The sequence below is a fragment of the Desmodus rotundus genome, chromosome 12 (assembly GCF_022682495.2).
Source record: "Desmodus rotundus isolate HL8 chromosome 12, HLdesRot8A.1, whole genome shotgun sequence".
Lineage (NCBI taxonomy): Eukaryota > Metazoa > Chordata > Mammalia > Chiroptera > Phyllostomidae > Desmodus > Desmodus rotundus.
The window spans coordinates 99,526,003-99,545,082 of record NC_071398.1 but is presented as its reverse complement, the minus strand read 5'-3'; the positions used below and the strand labels follow the sequence as shown (position 1 = coordinate 99,545,082).

Below are 19,080 nucleotides of genomic sequence, written 5' to 3'. Positions count from 1 at the left end.
TGTTACTGCTGCTATAATTAGCACAGGTTGAAGGGCGCCTTCGGCACAGTATCAGGGCCTTCACTTAAACTAGCAGGGAAAACGTGTTCCTAAAATGCTGGGTCTTCTTGGGTGGTTTTCACAACACTCACTCAGCTGAAAATCACACCTTCAGACAGACTCAGAGAGAAAGCAGGCTGGCAGCTCTGGGGGAGGGGGTTGGGGGGGCAGGGATTGAAAAAAATAGGAGAGAGAATTCATGGGCACAGACGATAGTGTGGTAAGTGCAGAGGGGTGGGGGTGGGTGGAGGTGGAAAAGGGTATAGAGGGGATAAATGGCGATGGACAAAAATTAAATTAAAATTTTTTTAAAAGTAGAAGCCATCCCAATCGCCAGTGGCATGTCACCCATTTAGATTCAAGTCCAAAGTCCTTACCGTGGCCTGTAAGCGCCACATGCCTGGGCCCTGGCCCCCTCTCCAATTCCCTCGCTCCTTGTCCCCTCCTCACTTTACCCCACAGATGTGCTTTGCCATTCCCATAGCAGGCCTGCACGGGCCCACCATGGCCTTCGCACCTGCACTTGCTCTTCCCTCTGCCTGGCATGCTCTTTGCCTGACCTCTTCCTGGTTTCCTTCCTCACTTCCTTCCAGGGTTTGCTAACATTCCATTTCCTCAAGTAGGGCCTTTTCTGACCTCCCTAAAATTGCACCGTCCCTTGGCTCCTATTCCCTTAACTTGCATCGTTTTTCTTCAGTGGACTTACTGTCCAACAGGACGTACGGACACCATATGTGTGTGTGTGTGTGTATCAAAAATAAAATGTTATTTTACATATATATATATATATATAAATATATATAATTGTTTACATCTTTACGGCCTTTCTTCCTCACTGTGTTAGAGGCTCTGTTCTACTCAACTCGTCATCATCTCAACAAAAGGGTCCGGTGCTCAGCAGACTTCCTCCCAGAACCACAGTGCTCTCTTGTTTTCCTGGTCTTCTCCCTGCTTTCTCAGACGTTCCTTCTTAGTCACCTTACTGGGCTCCCCTCTCCTCACTGACTTCTCAGGGCCCCATCCTCGATTCTACTTTTTGCCCCTTTCCACTCTCGCCCTACACAATCTCATCCAGTTCCGTGAATTCTCCATCTTTGCAGGGCTGACTTCCAAACTCCATCCAGCCCAGAGCCCCACACTTAGCCAACTGCCTGCTGGGTGTCTCCACTTGCATGTGACCTAGGTACTTCAAAATCAACGTGGTCCTAACTGAATTCTTGATCCCTCTCCCCCTGCCCGTCAGGTACCCCAAACCCAAACCTGCGACCCTCTAGAGTTCCTGCATGGGAAGATTGAGCTGGTTAGAAAGACAGAAGAGCTGTTTGGTGCATGTAGGACTTTCTTTAAGTGAGACTGAAAAAACCAGTTTTCTGAAGGAGAGGAGTGTTGGACCTTCTTTGTCACTGCACTGTCCTCCCTCCCCCTCGTCCTCTCGATTTCGGGAAGAGGCACCACTTGCCTCTGGGTTACTCGGACCCAAACCCTAGGACTCCCACTTTCTCTCACTTCAACTTCCACTCCGTCGGCTAGTTGTGTTTTTCCACAGGGTAAATCGGAAGGAGTCCTCTTTGCTCCCCGTCTACTGCTCCTTCTCTCTCTAGGCCCCCCTCTTCTCTCATCGAACTCACTCGCGAAGCTTCGAACCTCTTCTCCGGGCAGCACCAAGGCCGGTCTCCTTAAACTGCAAACCATATCACGTTCTTTTCAAACCCTTAAACGAGCACCCACGTACTCAGAGTGATATGTAAGCCCTGACACTGGCCACGCCCACAGCCTGCTCACTCCGTTCTCCACCTGACCGGTTATACCGCATCAATACCAACCAGTCTCCCGTCCGTTCTCAGGATACACCAGGCTCTTCATATGCTGTTCCCTCTGTCTGAAATGCTCTTCTTTTGGTTCTTCACATGACAAGCTCCGTTCCGAATGCATCTACCCAGCAGCCCGAGACAACTAAAAGACTGGTCAAAATACATGAAACAATGTATTCCAGACACTGGATTTGAGGGGGTAGAGGTGAGTAATCCCCGAAAGAACAGAAACCAACAAAGGTGAGCCCCGTGAGGGCCCAGGTTGCTCCCTGGGAAGAGTATCCAGGAGGCAGCACCGAGAGGGGGAACCGGATAGAGCCCCAAGGTCTTTCTGGGATAAGGAAGTGACGGTGGCTGTCGAGGCAGGCCGCAGTGGCCAGCATTCGCAGGGCAGAGCGCCAGAGGAGGGAGAGCAGCGCAGAGAGAGCTCTGGATATCAGCTGATGAGCTCCCTCAAATCTCCAGCTGGATACTGATGAGTACGAGTGTGGGAGGAGACCACACCACACCAGGGAAAGAACAACCGGAGAGCATTAGAGGACCAATCCTTGAAATTCACACAGGGCTAGACATAGTTTGTTTCCATCAGCCAAATTCAGGGGTTGTCAGGCAGAGTACTCAGAAGGGTGTTGCATCAGGAGAAGAGAAAATTAGTCCTGAAGGCGGCTCCTGTTCCAAACAACAAAGCAGAAAAACTAGCTGCGAAAGAAGGAAAAACTAGACACAAACTGTTTCCAAGCAACTCTGTCCCAGAGCAAAGCACAAAATACTTAGGAGACTACAAAAATACGCAGCTTTCAACATGGTGAAATTTACTTTGGTCATCCAATCAAATATCACCAAGCTTGTAAAGAAGTAGGACAATACAACCCATAATAAGGAGAAAAATCAATTAGTAGAAACAGATCCAGAAATGACACAGATGGTGGAATGAGTAGAGAAAGACATTAAATAATCGTAACTGTACTGCATATTATAACTATGTTATATAACATTCTATCCATGTTCAAGTAGAGGGAATACAGACCATGCCAAGTAGAAATCTGGAAGATACAAAAAAAAAAAAAGGCTCAAGTGAAATTCTAGAGATGAAAATTAAATGATCTAATATAAAAATACACTGGATGGGATTAATAGCAGATTAGGTATGGCAAACAAAGATTATTACTCATGAAATAGAAGTGGAAACTGCAAAATGAAACAGAATAAAGAGACCGAAGGAGAAAAATGAGCAGAGCCTCAGTGAATTGGGCCACTTCAAGTGGCCTATGGGGGTGGTAAGGAAACTTCGGGGCGGTGGGTATGTTCGTCACCCTGGTGGCAGTGGGTGGTTTCACGGTTGCGCACTTATGTTAAACCTTATCAAGTTGTATGCTTTAGATACATTCCACTTATTGTACTTCAATTATGTCTCAACACTGTCATAAAAAAAGGAAGGGGGAACTAAAATCCCAGATGTGATCAGGCCGGGAGATGGAAGCAGGGCGGTGGATGCCTGCTGTGCCTGCCTATCATTCCTACTCTGCTGACGCCTGCTACAGGTTGGGAGACCAAGTGGGGAGAAGCAATAATTGTCTAAGCTGCTTATCTACTAATATTTGGGAAGAGTGAATAAGAATCCCTATTAACTCTATAGCTTGTTATAAAAATGTATTAAAACAATGATGGGCAGCCGCTGACTGAAGCAAAACTTAATGTACTTGACACCAGTGGAAGGGAAAGTACAGAGTTCAGCAAGGCGGCTACACACACAAGACTTACACTAAAATCAATACCTTCTCTCCACACCAGCAGTAACGAATTAGAAAATATGATGGAAACAAGGAAGCTTTCATAGTAGTTCCAGATATGCTCTAGGAACAAAACTAACAAAAAATGAACCAGAACTTTAAGACTAAATCTACAATATTCAAAGACATTATTTTAGAGTTCCTAGATTTTTTTACAATTTTCACCAAGGATATGTTTATTGATTTGAGAGAGAGAGAGAAACATCAATGTGAGAGAGAAACATGCACCAGTCGCCTCCAGGACATACCCCAACCAGGGATTGAACCTGCAACCTAGGTAGGTGCCCTTGCCCAAGACCGAACCCGCAACCTTTTGGTGCATGGGATGATGCTCCAACCAACCGAACCACCTGGCCAGGGCTGCAAGGATTTTAAAATCTCAGCCTCTTACTGTTTCCTCCCTAACACTAAAAACTACATTAAAAAAAAAAACAACATATTCTTTGCGACAATGATGTTACTTAGGAAAGGGGGAAAACAGTATTGGTTGAGTCACTTGTTTTTGTACTTCTTGTAAGTTTCTTGAGGGAGAAGATACTGTTTGCCTGTTCCTCACTCTGCCCCCTACTGTGCCTTTCACAGTTGGCCCTTTACAACCAATCGCAAAACAGTACGGGCCTTAGCACTCGCCAGCCCTCTTCTCTCTCCTGCTGGGACTCACGTTACGCAATAATGCACACAAGTTGCTCCGTGCCTTCCACGTGACAACGCTCCCACCCACGACTCATCCCAGCCAATCAGAATGCTTCACACCCGCGGCCACGCTCCACCCCCATCGCCGCACGCGGAGGGATCTTTCCTCTCGGACCTTTTCTTTCACCCTGCGCAGCCAATGCGGCTGCGTGCCGGGTCCGGATTGGCTGAGAGCTGCGCGGCTGCGCGCGCAGGCGCCGCCTCGGTTACTAAGGGCGGGAGTCCGGCGAGGGCGCCGGGGAGTCGAGTCGTCCCACATCGGTCGAAGCCTGGCCGCACTCGCCATGCCTAACCGCAAGGCCAGCAGGAATGCTTACTACTTCTTCGTGCAGGAGAAGATCCCCGAGTTGCGGCGGCGGGGCCTGCCCGTGGCTCGTGTGGCGGATGCCGTCCCCTACTGCTCTGCCGACTGGGCGGTAAGGCTGGCGTCAGTGGGCCGGGCAGTTGGGAATTGGGAGGGCGAGGCGGAAGGTACAGCGACCCCGTGGCCCCTGCCGGGGTGGTGGGGGACCCCCTGCTCCCGGCTTGGGGTGAACCGACGCCTGAACCCCAGCCCACGACATCTAGGCGTCCGCTTGCAGGCCAGAGTTCTGGGCACTCATCGCTGCTTCTCTCTGTGTCTCCCCTGCCATGTCCCCAAGCTCCTGGGCCAGGATGAAAAAGAGAAATACGCAGACATGGCTCGAGCGTGGAGGGCCGCCCAGGGAAAGGAGTCTGGGCCTCCGGAGCAGCAGGTAAAGGTCGCCAGGGAGAAGCAACCACCTGCCTGGTGCCCGGGCACGTTCAGCAGGTGTCGGATGAGTGAGTGGGGCATGTCAGGGCGGCCCACCGGGCGGCCCGGGTTAGTTAGTGCAAAGCCGGTTTTCGTTTTCCTCCCTGGTATTGGGAGGCCTGCCTGTTATTAACCCAGCGGGAACCCGAATTGGGGCACATGCTGGTATCATTTGGCAGCGAAGGCCGGGAGATCTTGGGGGACCCACGCCCAGTGAGTGAACTCTGATCGGCAGCGGGCGTGGTGGCATTTAGAGCCATCGGAGGACCTTGAAGCGCCTCTTGCAACTCTTTATGATGAAAAAACCTTTTTATCCGGGTGTTTAAAAGTAGTTCGGACCAGTCTGTCTTTTTAAATGGCACCCGGAACCAGGCGCCTGTTTTGTTTAAAATAGTGACATAACAAGACAAGCAGATGTTGGCAAATATGTGCCTTACAGGTAAGCATTGGATAAAGTGTATTTGGGGGGATTTTTGCGTAGGTAGAACACAAAAATACTAAATAAGATTGGCCTTCTTTATTCGTGTTGAGAAAGTGCAGGGCAATTTCCCCCCTTCTGGGTTCTTTCCATTCTTACGTAGTGAAATGCCATTTTCCCTTCCAACTGCCAACGTGGATTGAAATTCTAGAGAGGTTTGCTTGTTTTGAGAGATTTTTATTGTAAGCATTTGTTTGAGTAGAAGCTCTAATCAGTTTAATTTGTACTTATGAGCCCAGATATTTTTTCTCCTTTTTACAATTCGTTCTAAGATGTTTCCCTTTGAAAAGTAAGCCGTGTTGGCTCTGCACCTCAGTGACACTCAGAGTCGGCTTGGTCTGGTTCCCACTCCCGGTGAAAAGCAGACAGTGTTGGAGACTCCATAAATGATGTTCCTTTGGCCACTGGGCTGGCACGTACCATGTGACTCAGTAGAATTCGGCAAGGGTCAAATTTGTTACCTACCACTCACCTGTGGGTATTGACAGATTTTATCTGCCTTTCCCGTTGTTGTCGTCCCCATTGCTGTCGTGGACACGTGTGTGTGTGTGTGTGTGTGTGTGTGTGTGTGTGTGTTTACCCAGTGGGCTTGTCAGCCTGGAAATGTTCCTGAAGTACCCGTGTGCTGCTTTGCAGCTGTTGTGCTAAATTTGAGTGCGTGGGGTAAAGAGCTCAGCAAGAGTGTGCATGGCCGTTCATTCTCTCCCCCTTCAGAAACCTGTTTGCACCCCGCTGTGGAAGCCGAGCCCCCTCGCACCGAAGCCCAGTGTTTCGCCCCCGGATGTGTCAGGCTTGTCTCTGAAGAGCGATCAAGGTAGAGTAGCCTTTGCTTGGATGCATCTGGGGGCTCGAGATGCTGCGATGTGTTGGACAGCAAATGTGTATTCCGCTTCGAACCTGCATTTCAGAGTGATCGATTGCAGGTGTCGAAGTGCAGTGCCAGAGCGAGCTGTAGGAAATCGGGTCATTTGTGTTTGTTGGCATAGCTCTGGAGAGTATTTTCTTGAACAAAAATCTGTTCTGCTGGTTTCTACTACTTCATGTGTTACTAAACATACATCATGGATCTGAGTCTTTATAACTAGGGACTTGAGTACACTTAGGTTATGAAGGTAAAGGTGAATTTTCTGCTCCAGCCCAGAGAAGAACAGAGCTGAGAAGAGTCACTGCTCTTCCTTCCGGCTGTCTTTATTCATTGTGGTCTGACTTCACTGAAGATTAATAAACTCCTAGCAGTCTTAAATGTAGCCAGCCCTGGTGAACAAGGCCCTTTTTACTTTTTTTCCCCCTTAATATGATTTATCCACAGTCTCGGGTGCATTGGTAAAAAGTAAAGGGTGAACTGAATCTTCCCTAGTTTGTCACAGAGACTTCCTGCATGGATTGCACTTGACTTTATCTCCCAGACCCTTTTTATTTGTCAGCCCCAGGTCTCAGCCTCCCTTACGGCGTCCCTGAGACTCAGGGCGTACGTTCAGCTAACTGACCTAGAGTGGGCTGCGGGTCTGAGTGCTTTTGTTGCTTCATGCAAAGAGCGGTTACTGCTTTAGTCCTTGGTGGGTGTAACTGGAAAACGTGATTCCTTCGCTGCGTGTGGCTGATGGGTCTTCTCTTTTCCAGCTCCTGCAGGATGTAGGAACCCGAGGAAAATGGTTCGACAGGGTTTGCTCTTGGACAAGGGGTAGACGGGAGACAACTCACCTGCTCATGTTGTGTTATGGTTTTTTTTTTAGCTCTCCTTGGAGGTGTCTTTTATTTTTTGAACATTTTCAGCCACGGCGAGCTGCCCCCGCACTGCGCGCAGCGCTTCCTGCCCTGCGAGATCGGCTGCGTGAGGTACTCCCTGCAGGAGGGCATCACCGCAGACTTCCACAGCTTCATCAACCCCGGTGAGGGGCCCGCGGGGCAGGTCTGGGCCGCAGAGCGTGCGGGCGTTATCGTGGCCTCCTTGGCTGTGCCGTGTGTTTTCTTCAGAGCTGATGCTCAGCTGAGTTCTGGAGGCTTCACAGTGCTTGGGTGAAAACTGCCGAGAACTGGGTGCTGCCACAGGGCTCTGGCTTCGGCTCCTGACCCCCTGTGAGCATGTGCGCTGGGCAGGGAGCGTGCCTGCTGAGACCGCGCAGCTCGCTGTGCGCCCGCTCACCCGCCTGCTGGAGTTTTCTGAAAGCTCCTTCTGCAGGTCTCTGCTCAGGAATGTCCTCACCCTGTCCTCCTCCTTGGCCGTGGAGTTTTTAACTGGCTGTTGCTCTGGAAGCCTGAGCAGAGTGCTGAACCCTCCCAACCTGTTAGCTCCTCTGTGAAGTGGGGACCGTACCAATCGGGGAGCTGCCCCGAGAAAGGGAGGGGAGCCCTGTAGCTGCAAGCTGTCAGACTTGGGGTCCCCAGCGTCTCTTCCTCCTGCTGCCCCACTCGTCACCAGCAGCTCATGACAAAGACATGGGGTGTGGGTCAGTTCCCACGAGGACAGGAGTGGAGGGAACACTGGACCTTCGATGGAAGCGGGGACCTGTGTTTGGAGAGGAGTAAAGGACCAGAGGGTGGGGACAGAAGAGTTGCTCTGGTTTTGTCCATTGCTTTAAGGCTTGTGAAGACGGCCCGCGTGCTTCCTTGTTTCCAGGTGACAGTGAGCTAGCCCTGCGCACACCGGGAGGGCTGCAGCTCAGGGCAAGCCAAGGAGCTGCTTGTGCTGTGTGGCTGGAAGGCGTTGGAAAGGCCGAGTTCAGAGGCTTTTTCCTCTGAGAGAGACCTGTACTGCAGACCTTGCTCTGTCAAGACCGCGGACCCCCGGGGCCCGTTCCTGGACCCCGAGCGGGGACCCCTGTAGCATGAAGGTTCTTTCCCTAACGTTTCTTTTTCTGCAAGCAGTAACTTGCCTTTGACAGTAGCTTAGACAGTACACTAGGATTCTTCGATGGTCGCCATACCTTTGGTTAAAGCACGCTATGAAATAGGGTTGACAGCGTGTATTTCCACGTGGCAGTAACAGGGACCTGCCTGCTCCAACGAGGTCATCCTGGGGGACGACCTGGGGGACGCGGTTGTTCCTGAGGGGCAACTGGAGGGCGGCCAGGGCTCTGCTGCTCTCAACAAAGCATTTTGTGTTGCAGGGGAAATTCCACGAGGGTTTCGGTTTCACTGTCAGGCTGCAAGTGAGTATAAAGATGGCGGGCGTTGTGTGCGTGCGCGGCCGGTTAGAGCTGCTGCTCTAACCAGATGCAGGGAGTGCCTGCTGAAAACACCCTGAGTTCGTTGTTGGAGACTGTTCGCAGAAGGGGTGGGTGGTGTGCAGGATCCTTAAAACCTTCCAAATTACATAGACTCGGGGTGACGCCCCGTTTCCTTTACGGGGATGGGGGTGGTATTTTTCCCATGTACCTTTTCGCTTCGAGATTGGCACTTTTCCTGGCCAGGTACATAGGTAAGTCTTCTAAGGGGTATCAGGTTATCTAGATTTAGGGCAATTTACAGGGGTGTCCTTTCAGAATTAAGGAGAAAAATGATGCCTCAAAAATGACAGTTTAAACATTTAAAGAAGCTCTGAATTAATTTTTGGGGTGAGGAAAACGGGCTTTCATTTTCAGTGTTTTGCAACCAAAGGACATGACTGTGTACCTAAGCTCTTGAGCTGAAGTCTTCCGTAGAAACTAGGTTTTAACCAGCTTCCTGTTTGATTAGAATGGAGATCATGGTAACAGGTACATTTTTAGGTTTGTATTGGGAGTCACGCCTGGGCTACAGAAGTGTTTGAAGTTGGAAATGAGTTTTCGGACCTGCCATGACCAACTGTTTGGTAACACTTAAGTGCCGTCGTGGTTCATTTTGGTCATGCCTTCGAGTTTTCCACACACAGCATGGTACAGACACCGAACGGCAAGCAGGTGGCAGAGAGAGCCGAGTGAGTGCACGTGTGTGATGCGGGCGGGGCCCCCTCTGGGAGAGCGAGGGGGTGACTCAGTGAGTGAGGCCGAGACGACTGCATGTCCGAGTCCGTTCCAGGTGGAAGGAGGGTTTGGCTATTGAAGAAACAAAACTCCGGAAGAAAACGAAGACTGCTTCCTGACCGCGTTCCCGTTAAAGGGCGAGATCAGTGAACCTTCCCTGATTTTGTTGTTGCGGTTGCTTTGTCGTCCTGCGGAATGTGTTCAATCTTTGGATTCACATTTGGTTCTTTGCCAATAGTTCTTCTGAAATTATTTCCTTGAACACAGTAGCCCGCGGTATTTTGGTGTCTTATGTTGGATAATCCTGATGTAGGGTTTCTTTGGGGCTGCTGTTACAGAGTGCCGGTTGTCCTGATGTCCAGTCGGGTTCGGCCTCTCTGTGTGTCCAGTTTTTTCTCACTGAGTGCTGAGCCGTGTGTAAGGAAACACGCCTTCCTCCCCAGAGGAGACATCGCTCCGGCACACAGCTGGGCCCGCGGGGTCGCTCAGTCCAAGTTCAGGTTAAAACTGGGCACAGGCCTGATGGAAGTCAGTCTGTGCTAGTTGAGCTTAAGTTTAAAAGGGGGGAAGCTGGACAGATGACCATCAAAATACCATCAGTAAAATTTATAATCGACTTCACAGCGTAAACAGTGGGAGCCAGAAGACTTTGAATATTTTTTATCACAAATGTTTTATATACACAATAATACCAGGGTATTGTTTTTAATTCTTACTGGCTCTTAAATCTCCTCCTCCAGAATTGGTCAATGCCCAAATTGTCGATGAACCCGAACCCCAGCTTTGGCCCAGGCTCTCCTCCCTTCCGAGACTCCGGCCCGTTTCCTCGCCGTGGTCCCCGCAGCGCTTGCACGCAGGCGCTGGACTGGTGCGGCTTCTCCCTTGTTTGCCCGCCAGCTGAGGTCGAACGCTCCCTGCATCGCTTTGCGTAGTTTAGAGTTTTACGCTGAACTTTGTACTTTGATCTTCTGAGATGTAGATGTGGTTGTTCAAAGTCCGTCCAGCGTCTCAGCATCTGGAGTGGTGTTTGTGGATCTGTTTCTGTCCGTGCTGGTTTTCATTCTTGTTTCGTTGTGCGCCTACTTACTCATGTGGAGTGTTGAAAAAATTATTTTAAAGCAACTTGAGGCTTATAGTGATGTTTCCTTCTTTTTTTATTGCTTTTTAGAGAGAGGAAGGGGGGAAGAGAGAGAGAAGGAAAGAAACAAACATCAAGTTTTCCCACTCATTCCTGCCTTCTTTGGTTGGTTCTTGCACGTGTCCTGAGCGGGGATGGGACGCTGCTCTTGCCAGACCAGCCGCCCAGCCAGGACACCCTGTCCCCTCTTTTCACAGAGGGTTTCTCTTTGCTTCTAGACACCCGAGGCCCAGCTAGCGCGCCAGGCCCCGGGCACTGGTAAAAGCACGTCTCTCACCCACTCCCCTTCCTCTTCCGGAATTGGCACGTGACCCCAGGGACAACTGCCCCCACGCCAGGCCTTGCTCTCTGGGTTTTATATTCACTCTGTTTTGAGATAATGTTTCCTGGCTACTCTGTGTTCTCTGGACGTCCCTAAGCATTTTAAATTTTTGTGGTAAGGTTGGTCTGAATTACCTGGTCCATTTTTTGCTGGAAGTGGAAGTCTTAAAACCTTTAAAAAGCAGGCATTGTTGCTGAGTTCTACGGCCTCACTAACAAAGCAGACACGTGAAAGGCAGCGTGGAAACAGAACGCCACAGGCTCGGTCACGTAAGCCTGGGTTTCGTCCCGACTCCCCTGATCACCAGCTGTTGACTTCCGACAGCTGACCCCCTGTCCGCAGGGGGCCGGACTGTGGGTAGTGCCGAATCCTGCGTGCCCTGTGCTTCCTCCAGTCCGGACAGACCCCTGCTAAAGCGTGACATGTCAGGCAGGCACACGCGGGGAGTAACGATGGCGGCAGGAAAATGGAACGGTCCCAACAGCACACTGCCACTGTGGAAGCGACGGGAACGTGGCTTCCCTCAAACCCCCTCTTGTACTGGACTTAGCGGCCTTCGCGATTGTCCTCTCTCTGCGACTTACGGATAGAAGATTCATTCTTGCGGTCTTGGCAGCCTTAGTGTACAGTGTTTCTTATTAAGTCGGGGGCTTTCACCTGTTCACTGGAGGGAAGGACCTTCTGGCTTCTCTGCGGCAGACCCGGGAAGCCGGCGTCGTTGCTCTGGCACTTGGGGCCATGCGTAGGTAAAACAAGGGCGCCCCACACGCCAGCACTGCGGCACTGTGCCAGGGGGTCTGGTGACGCAGACTACCCAGTGGCCACACGGCAGTTCGTGTGCACAGCGGGGTACGCCAGGCCCGGGGAGTTCTGTGTCCCGGCGGGACAGAGCGGGGCGCTGAGACGTCGTCACGCGACTTGGGCGGTGTGCGACGTCAGACTCCCGGACTGACTCAGGAGACAGCCCTCTCAGTACCGGCAGGCCGCAGCCGGAGCTAGCAGCAAGCCACGGAGGGGACCGCGGGTGGGGGGCTGCTGAGGCTGCGGGTGACGTGCGGGCCCTGACCCTGCTTGGTGCAGCGCTGGCATGCGAGTCCTTGCCGCCCTCGTCCAGTGTCCCTGCCCCGTCCTTGCTCCCTGATGCTGGTCTTGGTCAGACTGAACTCCAGCCTTCTCTTCAACTCCTTCAGGCGACTCTAGTCACAAGATCCCGATTTCGAACTTCGAGCGTGGGTGCGACCAAGCCACTGTGCTGCAGAACCTGTACGGGTTTATCCGCCCACACCCAGGGGGCTGGCCGCCCGTCTACTGCAAGGTAACTGCCGCGTCGGGCTTTCTGCTCAGGTGTCCCCTTAGGTGTCAGGAGATCCGTGACGGGTGCCCAGGGGGCGCCGTGCCTGTGCGTTCGCTGCGTGTGTTACCGAAACCCGTTCACCGTGAGCCGTTCCTGAGGTGGGGAGGTGTGATGCCCTTGCTCCTGCAGGTCTCCCGGATCGGAGCGGGTTTCTGCTCTGGCAGACCCGGGCTTTTGGTGCCTCCTCCTGGGACACCTTCAAGGCCTCCTCCCCCTGGAAAACTGGGGTGTGCTCTGTCCCTGCGCCCCACAGCAAGACTGCCCTTCGCGCAGAACTGTTCCGCAGCCGCCCCTCGGCTTGCGCTCTAGTCTTCAGAGTTTCTTTCTTTGTATTTGTCTAAATCCTTCTAGGCCAGGAGCTCAAGAACTGGGTTTTAGCCTCACCGTTTATTAGCGTGACCATGAATAGATTCTCTTATCTCTCTCTGAGCAGTGATTTCTTTATTTTCCTGCCCGAGCCTCACTTGCCTTTCACGAAGCTCACGCAGTCTGTGGGCGTGCCGGGGGGTTAATGGCGGCAGTCCTCTCTGGCACGTGTTGCCCTTCCTGTCACCGTGGCTCTCATCTAGTTGTCACAGCCTCGGCAGTCTCTCCCTCCCCCGCACCCGCCTCCCTGCCTGCCCCCGGCCCCAGCCCGAGGGGACCACGGTAGTCGGGGTGACTCGGGGCACTGTCTCTCCCCGCAGTCTGATGACAGAGCCCGCGTCAACTGGTGTCTGAAGCACATGCAGAGGGGCTCAGGTGAGTGGGCGGGCCCCGCCCGTGTTCCCACGCGGGTGGACATCCTCAGTCTGCGTGGCTGCGGGCACTGACCGTGCCTGTGTCCCTGTGTGCCGACGGAAGAAACCAGGCAGGACCTGGACCTGCTCACTGTCGAGGACCTTGTGGTGGGGATCTACCAGCAGAAATTCCTCAAGGAGCCGTCCAAGACCTGGGTGCGCAGCCTGCTGGATGTGGCCATGTGGGACTACTCGAGCAACACGAGGTGCCCAGGGGGCTCGGGGGTGGGGCTGGCCTCTGGGGGGTGGGAGTGGGGTGGCAGGGGGGCCAGTCTCTGCCTCCTAGGCCTTATTTTCGTGTGAAGCCCTGGAGTCGTTGCATTTCCGGGAGTGGAAGACCCCACTGATTCTGCGACACACAGTCGCTCTGTCTCCCACTAGATCGCGACCAACCACCAGCGAAACAGCCAGGGCGTGCTGTGTCCAGAATTTCCGTGACGGAAGAACGTATTTGTTGAGGTGTTTTGTTACCAGAGTGCTTGTATTCACATGTAGGGCATGTAGAAGTGAGATAAATCGGCAGGGGTATTTTTTCTGAAATAATCCCAGGCTTGAAGCTGTGAGAACAGCACAAAGTCCTGTGTGCTGTTTTCCCGGACTCGCTGACTGCTAGCTTGCCGGCGCACCTGCTGTGTAGCTCTCTCTGGAGACTTGGTGCCGCTGGAGGGGCGGGTGCCGCCATGCCTCTGTCCCCTGCCTGTCACACTGGTGTTCCTAGGAACAGGGACACGTTCATGTCACAGCAGGGCGTGGCCCCGACACAGTCCTGCTGTGCATCCTGAAAGCCACGTTCAAGTTGTGCTGACTGTTCCAGTGACGTCTTTCATAGAAAAAAAAAAAATCTAGGGTTCAACCCAGGACCACCTGTCACGTGCTCGTGTTGTGTTGCCGTGGGCTCCTCTGATCTGCGACAGTCCCTTGCGTGCTTTCAGGACCTGGCGTTGGGCAGCGCACAGACCGGTCACCCCGCTGGTCGCATTTCCCAGTTCGAGCTGCCGGCGTGTCCTTGTGACGTGGTCGAGGCTGTGTGTGTGTGTGTGTGTGTGTGTGTGAGAGAGAGAGAGAGAGAGACGTGACTTGGGTCACCTGTGGAAAGCAGCGTCTGCCAGATTTCCCCATGGGAAGTCCACAGTTTTCACCTTATGATGTGTTTGGGAGATGCTTTGGTAGTTCCTGAACCTTGAATCTGCCAGCTTCAGCATCCACTGGTGGGTTTTCCAGTCCTGCTGGGAGAGCCCCACTGCAGAGCCTTCCCCCGGAGGTTGGAGGGGAGCAGGGCGCAGGGACCTTCCAGGTGACAGGAGAGGCTGTGAGTCCAGGGCTTTGGGCTGTGTGTCCCTGGTGAGCAAGACGCTGGTGGGGCCTGGACAACAGCCTGCGAGCTTACTGAGAGGACAGGCTCGCTGTGACCTGAGGTCACGACTGCGGAGCAGTTTCATGAAAGGAACGAGTCAGAGGCACGTTAAAGCTGGAGCTGGATTTGTGGCCATGAAGTGGACGTTAATGGCCTAACAAGGCAGTTCTGAGTTTTAGACCCTTCTTTTACTGGAAGACACACCGACAGTGTCAGCAGGGCTGGTGGGGTGACGTGGAGAAAGAGAACCAGGAAGTGTGAGCACAGGCAGATCAGAACACGGTCGTCTGCAAGGGTGCAGCCAACCTTGGACAGCACGGTCGGCACGGTGCGGGGCTGCATGGACTCGATCCCTCTCAGTACACGCGTGGGCCGTCCTGATTCTGGTCCACCTGCACCGTGTAACGCAGGGACTTGAGCCCCCGCAGGCCTGAGCGGCGCCTGACATTCGGGGGCGGGGGTCACCGGCTACGCACAGATTTTCGGCACTGTCTTGTTCAGGGGTTGGCTGTATACTTGCAGGTTTGCAGGCATTGTTCCTGGGAACCGGACTTCTGTCGGGTTTTGTTTTGTTGTTTATTTAAGTCCTGGAATCCCTCGTTAGTCTCATTTGCTTTCAGGTCCAGTGCGGTCCGCAGTGGACATGTGTGTGCGCGGCCGGCACTCTTGGGGCTCAAGCTCCAGACGAGGAGCAGCCCTGACTGGAAATTGAGAATCGCTGGGTTCCGTGTGGGTGTGGGAGAGTGCAGGGTTAATTTTAGCCCGTGGCTTCATTTTAGAGTTTTATGAATCATATTTGTGAAATCACTTTCTGGAAAGGCAGTGGGAAATTCTTTATTTTACTTTTAGACAGTCTTCCCTTCGGTGAGATAGCTTCCCCTCGGTGCAGATAGCTGACTTTCCGCACTGAACGGTCCAGCCTGTGACGGGAAGCGGAGCTTCCTGCTGCGTCCGGGCAGGTCTGTCTGACGCGGGAGGTGCCGTCGGGGCCACAGGAGACCGCGCACTCGGGGCACAGACACACACGGGTCGAGGCTCCATCGTGAAAGCACGTCGTGGGCCCTCCCTGCCCAGCTCGCCCTCCTCAGCTGTGCCTCTCCTGCGGCCGGATCGGGCGGCCATGCCTCTCCGGCATTTCGGAGCCCTGGTCCGTCCTTTGTGTTCTTGCCTCGGAACTGACTTGTCAGGAGTTCACTGTCTATTAGGCCTGTGTTTCTTTGGTCTTCGTGCTACACAGTTTTGTGTGGGTAAGAGTTTCTGTGCTTCAGTGCTGTGCCCCCGGTGCCCAGGACAGTGCCCGGTGACCGACACTGTGTCCCCAGAGCCCAGGACGGTGCCCGGTGACTGATACTGTGCTCCCGGAGCCCAGGACGGTGCCCGGTGACCAACGCTGTGCCCCCGGAGCCCAGGACAGTGCCCGGGGACTGGTGCACCTGCAGCCGGTGTTGGTGGATGGGGGGCCTGCGGACCTCAGTCACTGATGTGTGTCTCAGACACTCGTTCTAGTTCAAGGTAAAACTGACCTGTTACGGTTTTGTGGGGCTCCCATAGCATCATGAACTTGCACCCGAGGAGGTGACGTAGAATTTGGGCACATGAAAGCCCGCGGGCAGGGCCCCCAGAACTGCCAGATAGTCAAGTCCTCTCTCTGCAGGTGCAAGTGGCATGAGGAGAACGACACCCTCTCCTGTGCGCTGGCCGTGTGCAAGAAGGTCGCGTAAGTCTTGGAGAGGCGCTGCGGTCCTGGCCCTCGCTCCCTGTGCAGGCAGTTGTGGTGGCTGACCGGTCACCTCTGTCCCCACAATTCTCTTTAAAACCCAAGCGGGTTTTTCTTTCACATTTCTTTCACCATTCCACCACGTCCCTCCGGGTCTGGCACAGTCGCTGCCTGCGTGGTTTGGGGGAGCCTCAGAGGCACTCGCGGAGTTGTCCTCCGGGCTCCTACTGGAGTGACCTGCTGCTGTCACTAAGGCCAGCCCTTCCCCAGAAGGTGCTGGAAGCACACGGCCTTTTTCCCTCATTCTGTGGCAGAAGCACCCAGACACCACTCTCCGGGTGCTCGGGGGTCCCTCCCATGCTGCCACTGTGGACCTGAGGGCAGACCCGTGTTTTAAACTGTAGTCTTGTTACTGGTGCCGCCACCTCCCAGCCCACGGCATTGGAGAGCCATGCGCACTTCTGCCCTCACTCACATTCCCGTCCGGTGAGGCCGACACTCTGGCAGTCGGAGCGCTGGGGTGAAAGTACAGTGCTGACCCAGACCTCCCAGCGGCTCCAGCCCCCCATACCGCCGGCGCTCCCACACCCCCAGAACCTCTGCAAGCGTTGTTTCCCAGTTTAGCGGCATCTCCCCCAGCCTTCGACTCTAGGGACGGTCGGGCCGAGTCTGTGACCGGCCTGTCCCCGCCCGCTGCAGGTACTGCATCAGCAACTCCCTGGCCACACTCTTCGGCATCCCGCTCACCGAGGCCCACGTGCCGCTGCAGGATTATGAGGCCAGCAGCAGGGTGACGCCCAAGATGGTCATCCTGGACGCCGGGCGGTACCAGGTGAGGGAGGGCTGGCGGGGGGAGCTGCCCCGTGCGGTCCCGCAGCAGCAGCAGCAGCCGGTCAGGCCTTTGGCTCTCCCTCTTCCCTGACACAGTTTTCCCAAGCGTGCGGAAGCGTCCAGCAGTTCTTAACCTGGGTGGGTCTTGCATGAAACCCTTTTCCTTCCTGGTATATTTTCCTACCCAAGTATTAAGAAAATTAAAATTGGCAACGTCTTTATACAAAACACATCCAAACATTTACTCCAAAGATTAACTATCCGGACGTAGACTGTACAACTTTAAAATGTGTACAAAGATGTGTAGCGCTGGATTCAGAGAGTGATCAAAAGCGCTCTCATCTCCCTGCCGCCTGCCTCCCCTCCGCACCCGGCAGCTGGCCACTGTGCCAGGAGCAGCCCCCACGCCCTGCAGGAGGAGCGCCGGCAGGCCCCTGGCTGTCCCTCGGGGCTTCGCGCCGTCCAGGCCGGAGTCACCTCTGCAGCCTCGCCCTTCACAAGTTGTTCAGACGCTGGAAAAGAGGAATTTGAAATTGGAGTCGATGGTCCAATAATGAGAAATAAGCATCTCTCCCCTTGGTATTTTTTCCTGTTTTTATAGAAGCTAAGGTGCGAAAGTCCAGGATTCTCTCATTTCAACTCTTCTCATCAGGAGCTGAGAGCACACGCAGCCACCGGTAAGCGGCCCTGTTCTGTGCAGATGTGCATCCAAGGGTCCCGGTCCCTGCCCAGCGAGGCCCCGGGCGCCGCCCGTGCCCGATGGAGGCTCGGCATCAGCCTTGGGAGCTGAGGGTCTGGTTGAGTTGGGGTTTTATTTGCCATCAGCACCTTCAACAACATGTTTGTTTTTAGTGTTATTGGAACAGTTTCAGTCGTTCTTCCGACGTGTTGAGGGCGTTTAAGAGGAAGCCGTTACTCTCGTGGCGGCTAGTTCTGTGGTTCTGATCCGACGGTGTCTGGGGGAGATGGGGGCCTGTGATGTGAAGTCTGGGTGCTTCCCGAAGGGCTGCAGTTGTGGTCTCCCCGGCCAAAAACAAACAAGTGCCCCGTCCGCCTCTGCTGTGACGTTGCAGCCCCGTCTCGGTCCTCTGGTGGCGTGGGGCCTGCCCACGGTAGAGTAGCAGCACGCGCCCACCGAGGGGTCGCTTCATGATGAGACTGTGAAGTAGTGGCTTTTCTTTTCCCGCGTGCCCCGTGTCCAGGTGGCCGCCCCGCGGGGGTGAAGATGGTGGGCCCCGCCAGACACGCGCGCGGGAGAGGGATCACGCGCTTGCTCGAGAGCATCTCCAGCTCCTCTGGCTACACGCCCCAGTTCTCCAGCTGCGAGGCCACCCTCTCCCCTCCCATGGCCCCGAAGGAGGGGTGCAGCCCTTTCCCGCCCCTGTCCCAGTGACGGCTCTTCCCCAGTCTCTGGAGAAACAGCAGGCCCAGCTGCCCTCCCGACTGCGGTCTGCTGGCCAGCGGGTCGTGTGGGTGGCAAAGGATGCCGCTCTGGAAACCACTTCACCCGTGAGGAAATGCTGTTTAACACACGAGACATCGCCGGGGCTGGAGGGGGCTCGGGCAGTTTGCTTTCTTCCCAAGCCTGTGTCCCCTTCTCGACTGCGTCGCAGAAGTGCCTGTGAAGGCTTGAGTCCCGTGAGAACAAAACTGGCTTTTCAGAGTGTGCTTTTGGGCATGTTGTATTTTCATCCGCTTTCCTCACAATAAAGGTATTGAATATCTGTTATGAAAGGTCTTAAGTAGTGTTAATGTATCTTTTCCCATTACGATGTGTAGAACCTTGCTCTCAAGACCTGCTGGCTGTTTTCATTGCAAATATCTAAGAAAATTAGCCGTTAACAAAAACAGAGTTTTGTTAAGTCTTTGAAACGTGCTGACTTTGGCAGAAGGAGTCGTTGGAAGGGTGAGAAGCCAAAGCGGGATTAGGTAACATCCCCCATCACGTGGCAGGTAGGGACCCAGTTCCAGCGGCCCTACTGGAGCGGCTCGCACACACCCCAGGCCGAGGTCACGCTGAGCCCAGCGGCTGCCCTGCTGGTGGCTGGCTCACACTGGCCC

At 53.9% G+C, this 19,080-nt stretch overlaps 1 protein-coding gene across 1 annotated transcript; it reads left to right on the top strand.

Moving 5' to 3' along the window:
- Window positions 1-4,617: 4,617 nt before the first annotated feature.
- Window positions 4,618-18,412, top strand: MAEL (maelstrom spermatogenic transposon silencer). The gene is made up of 12 exons (XM_053915906.1): window positions 4,618-4,749; window positions 4,975-5,067; window positions 6,298-6,397; window positions 7,317-7,472; window positions 8,691-8,732; window positions 12,175-12,299; window positions 13,025-13,079; window positions 13,182-13,323; window positions 16,126-16,188; window positions 16,888-17,020; window positions 17,621-17,696; window positions 18,222-18,412. Exons 1-12 carry the CDS (start codon window positions 4,618-4,620, stop codon window positions 18,410-18,412), a joined length of 1,308 nt encoding a protein of 435 aa, XP_053771881.1.
- The last annotated feature ends 668 nt before the right edge of the window (window positions 18,413-19,080 follow it).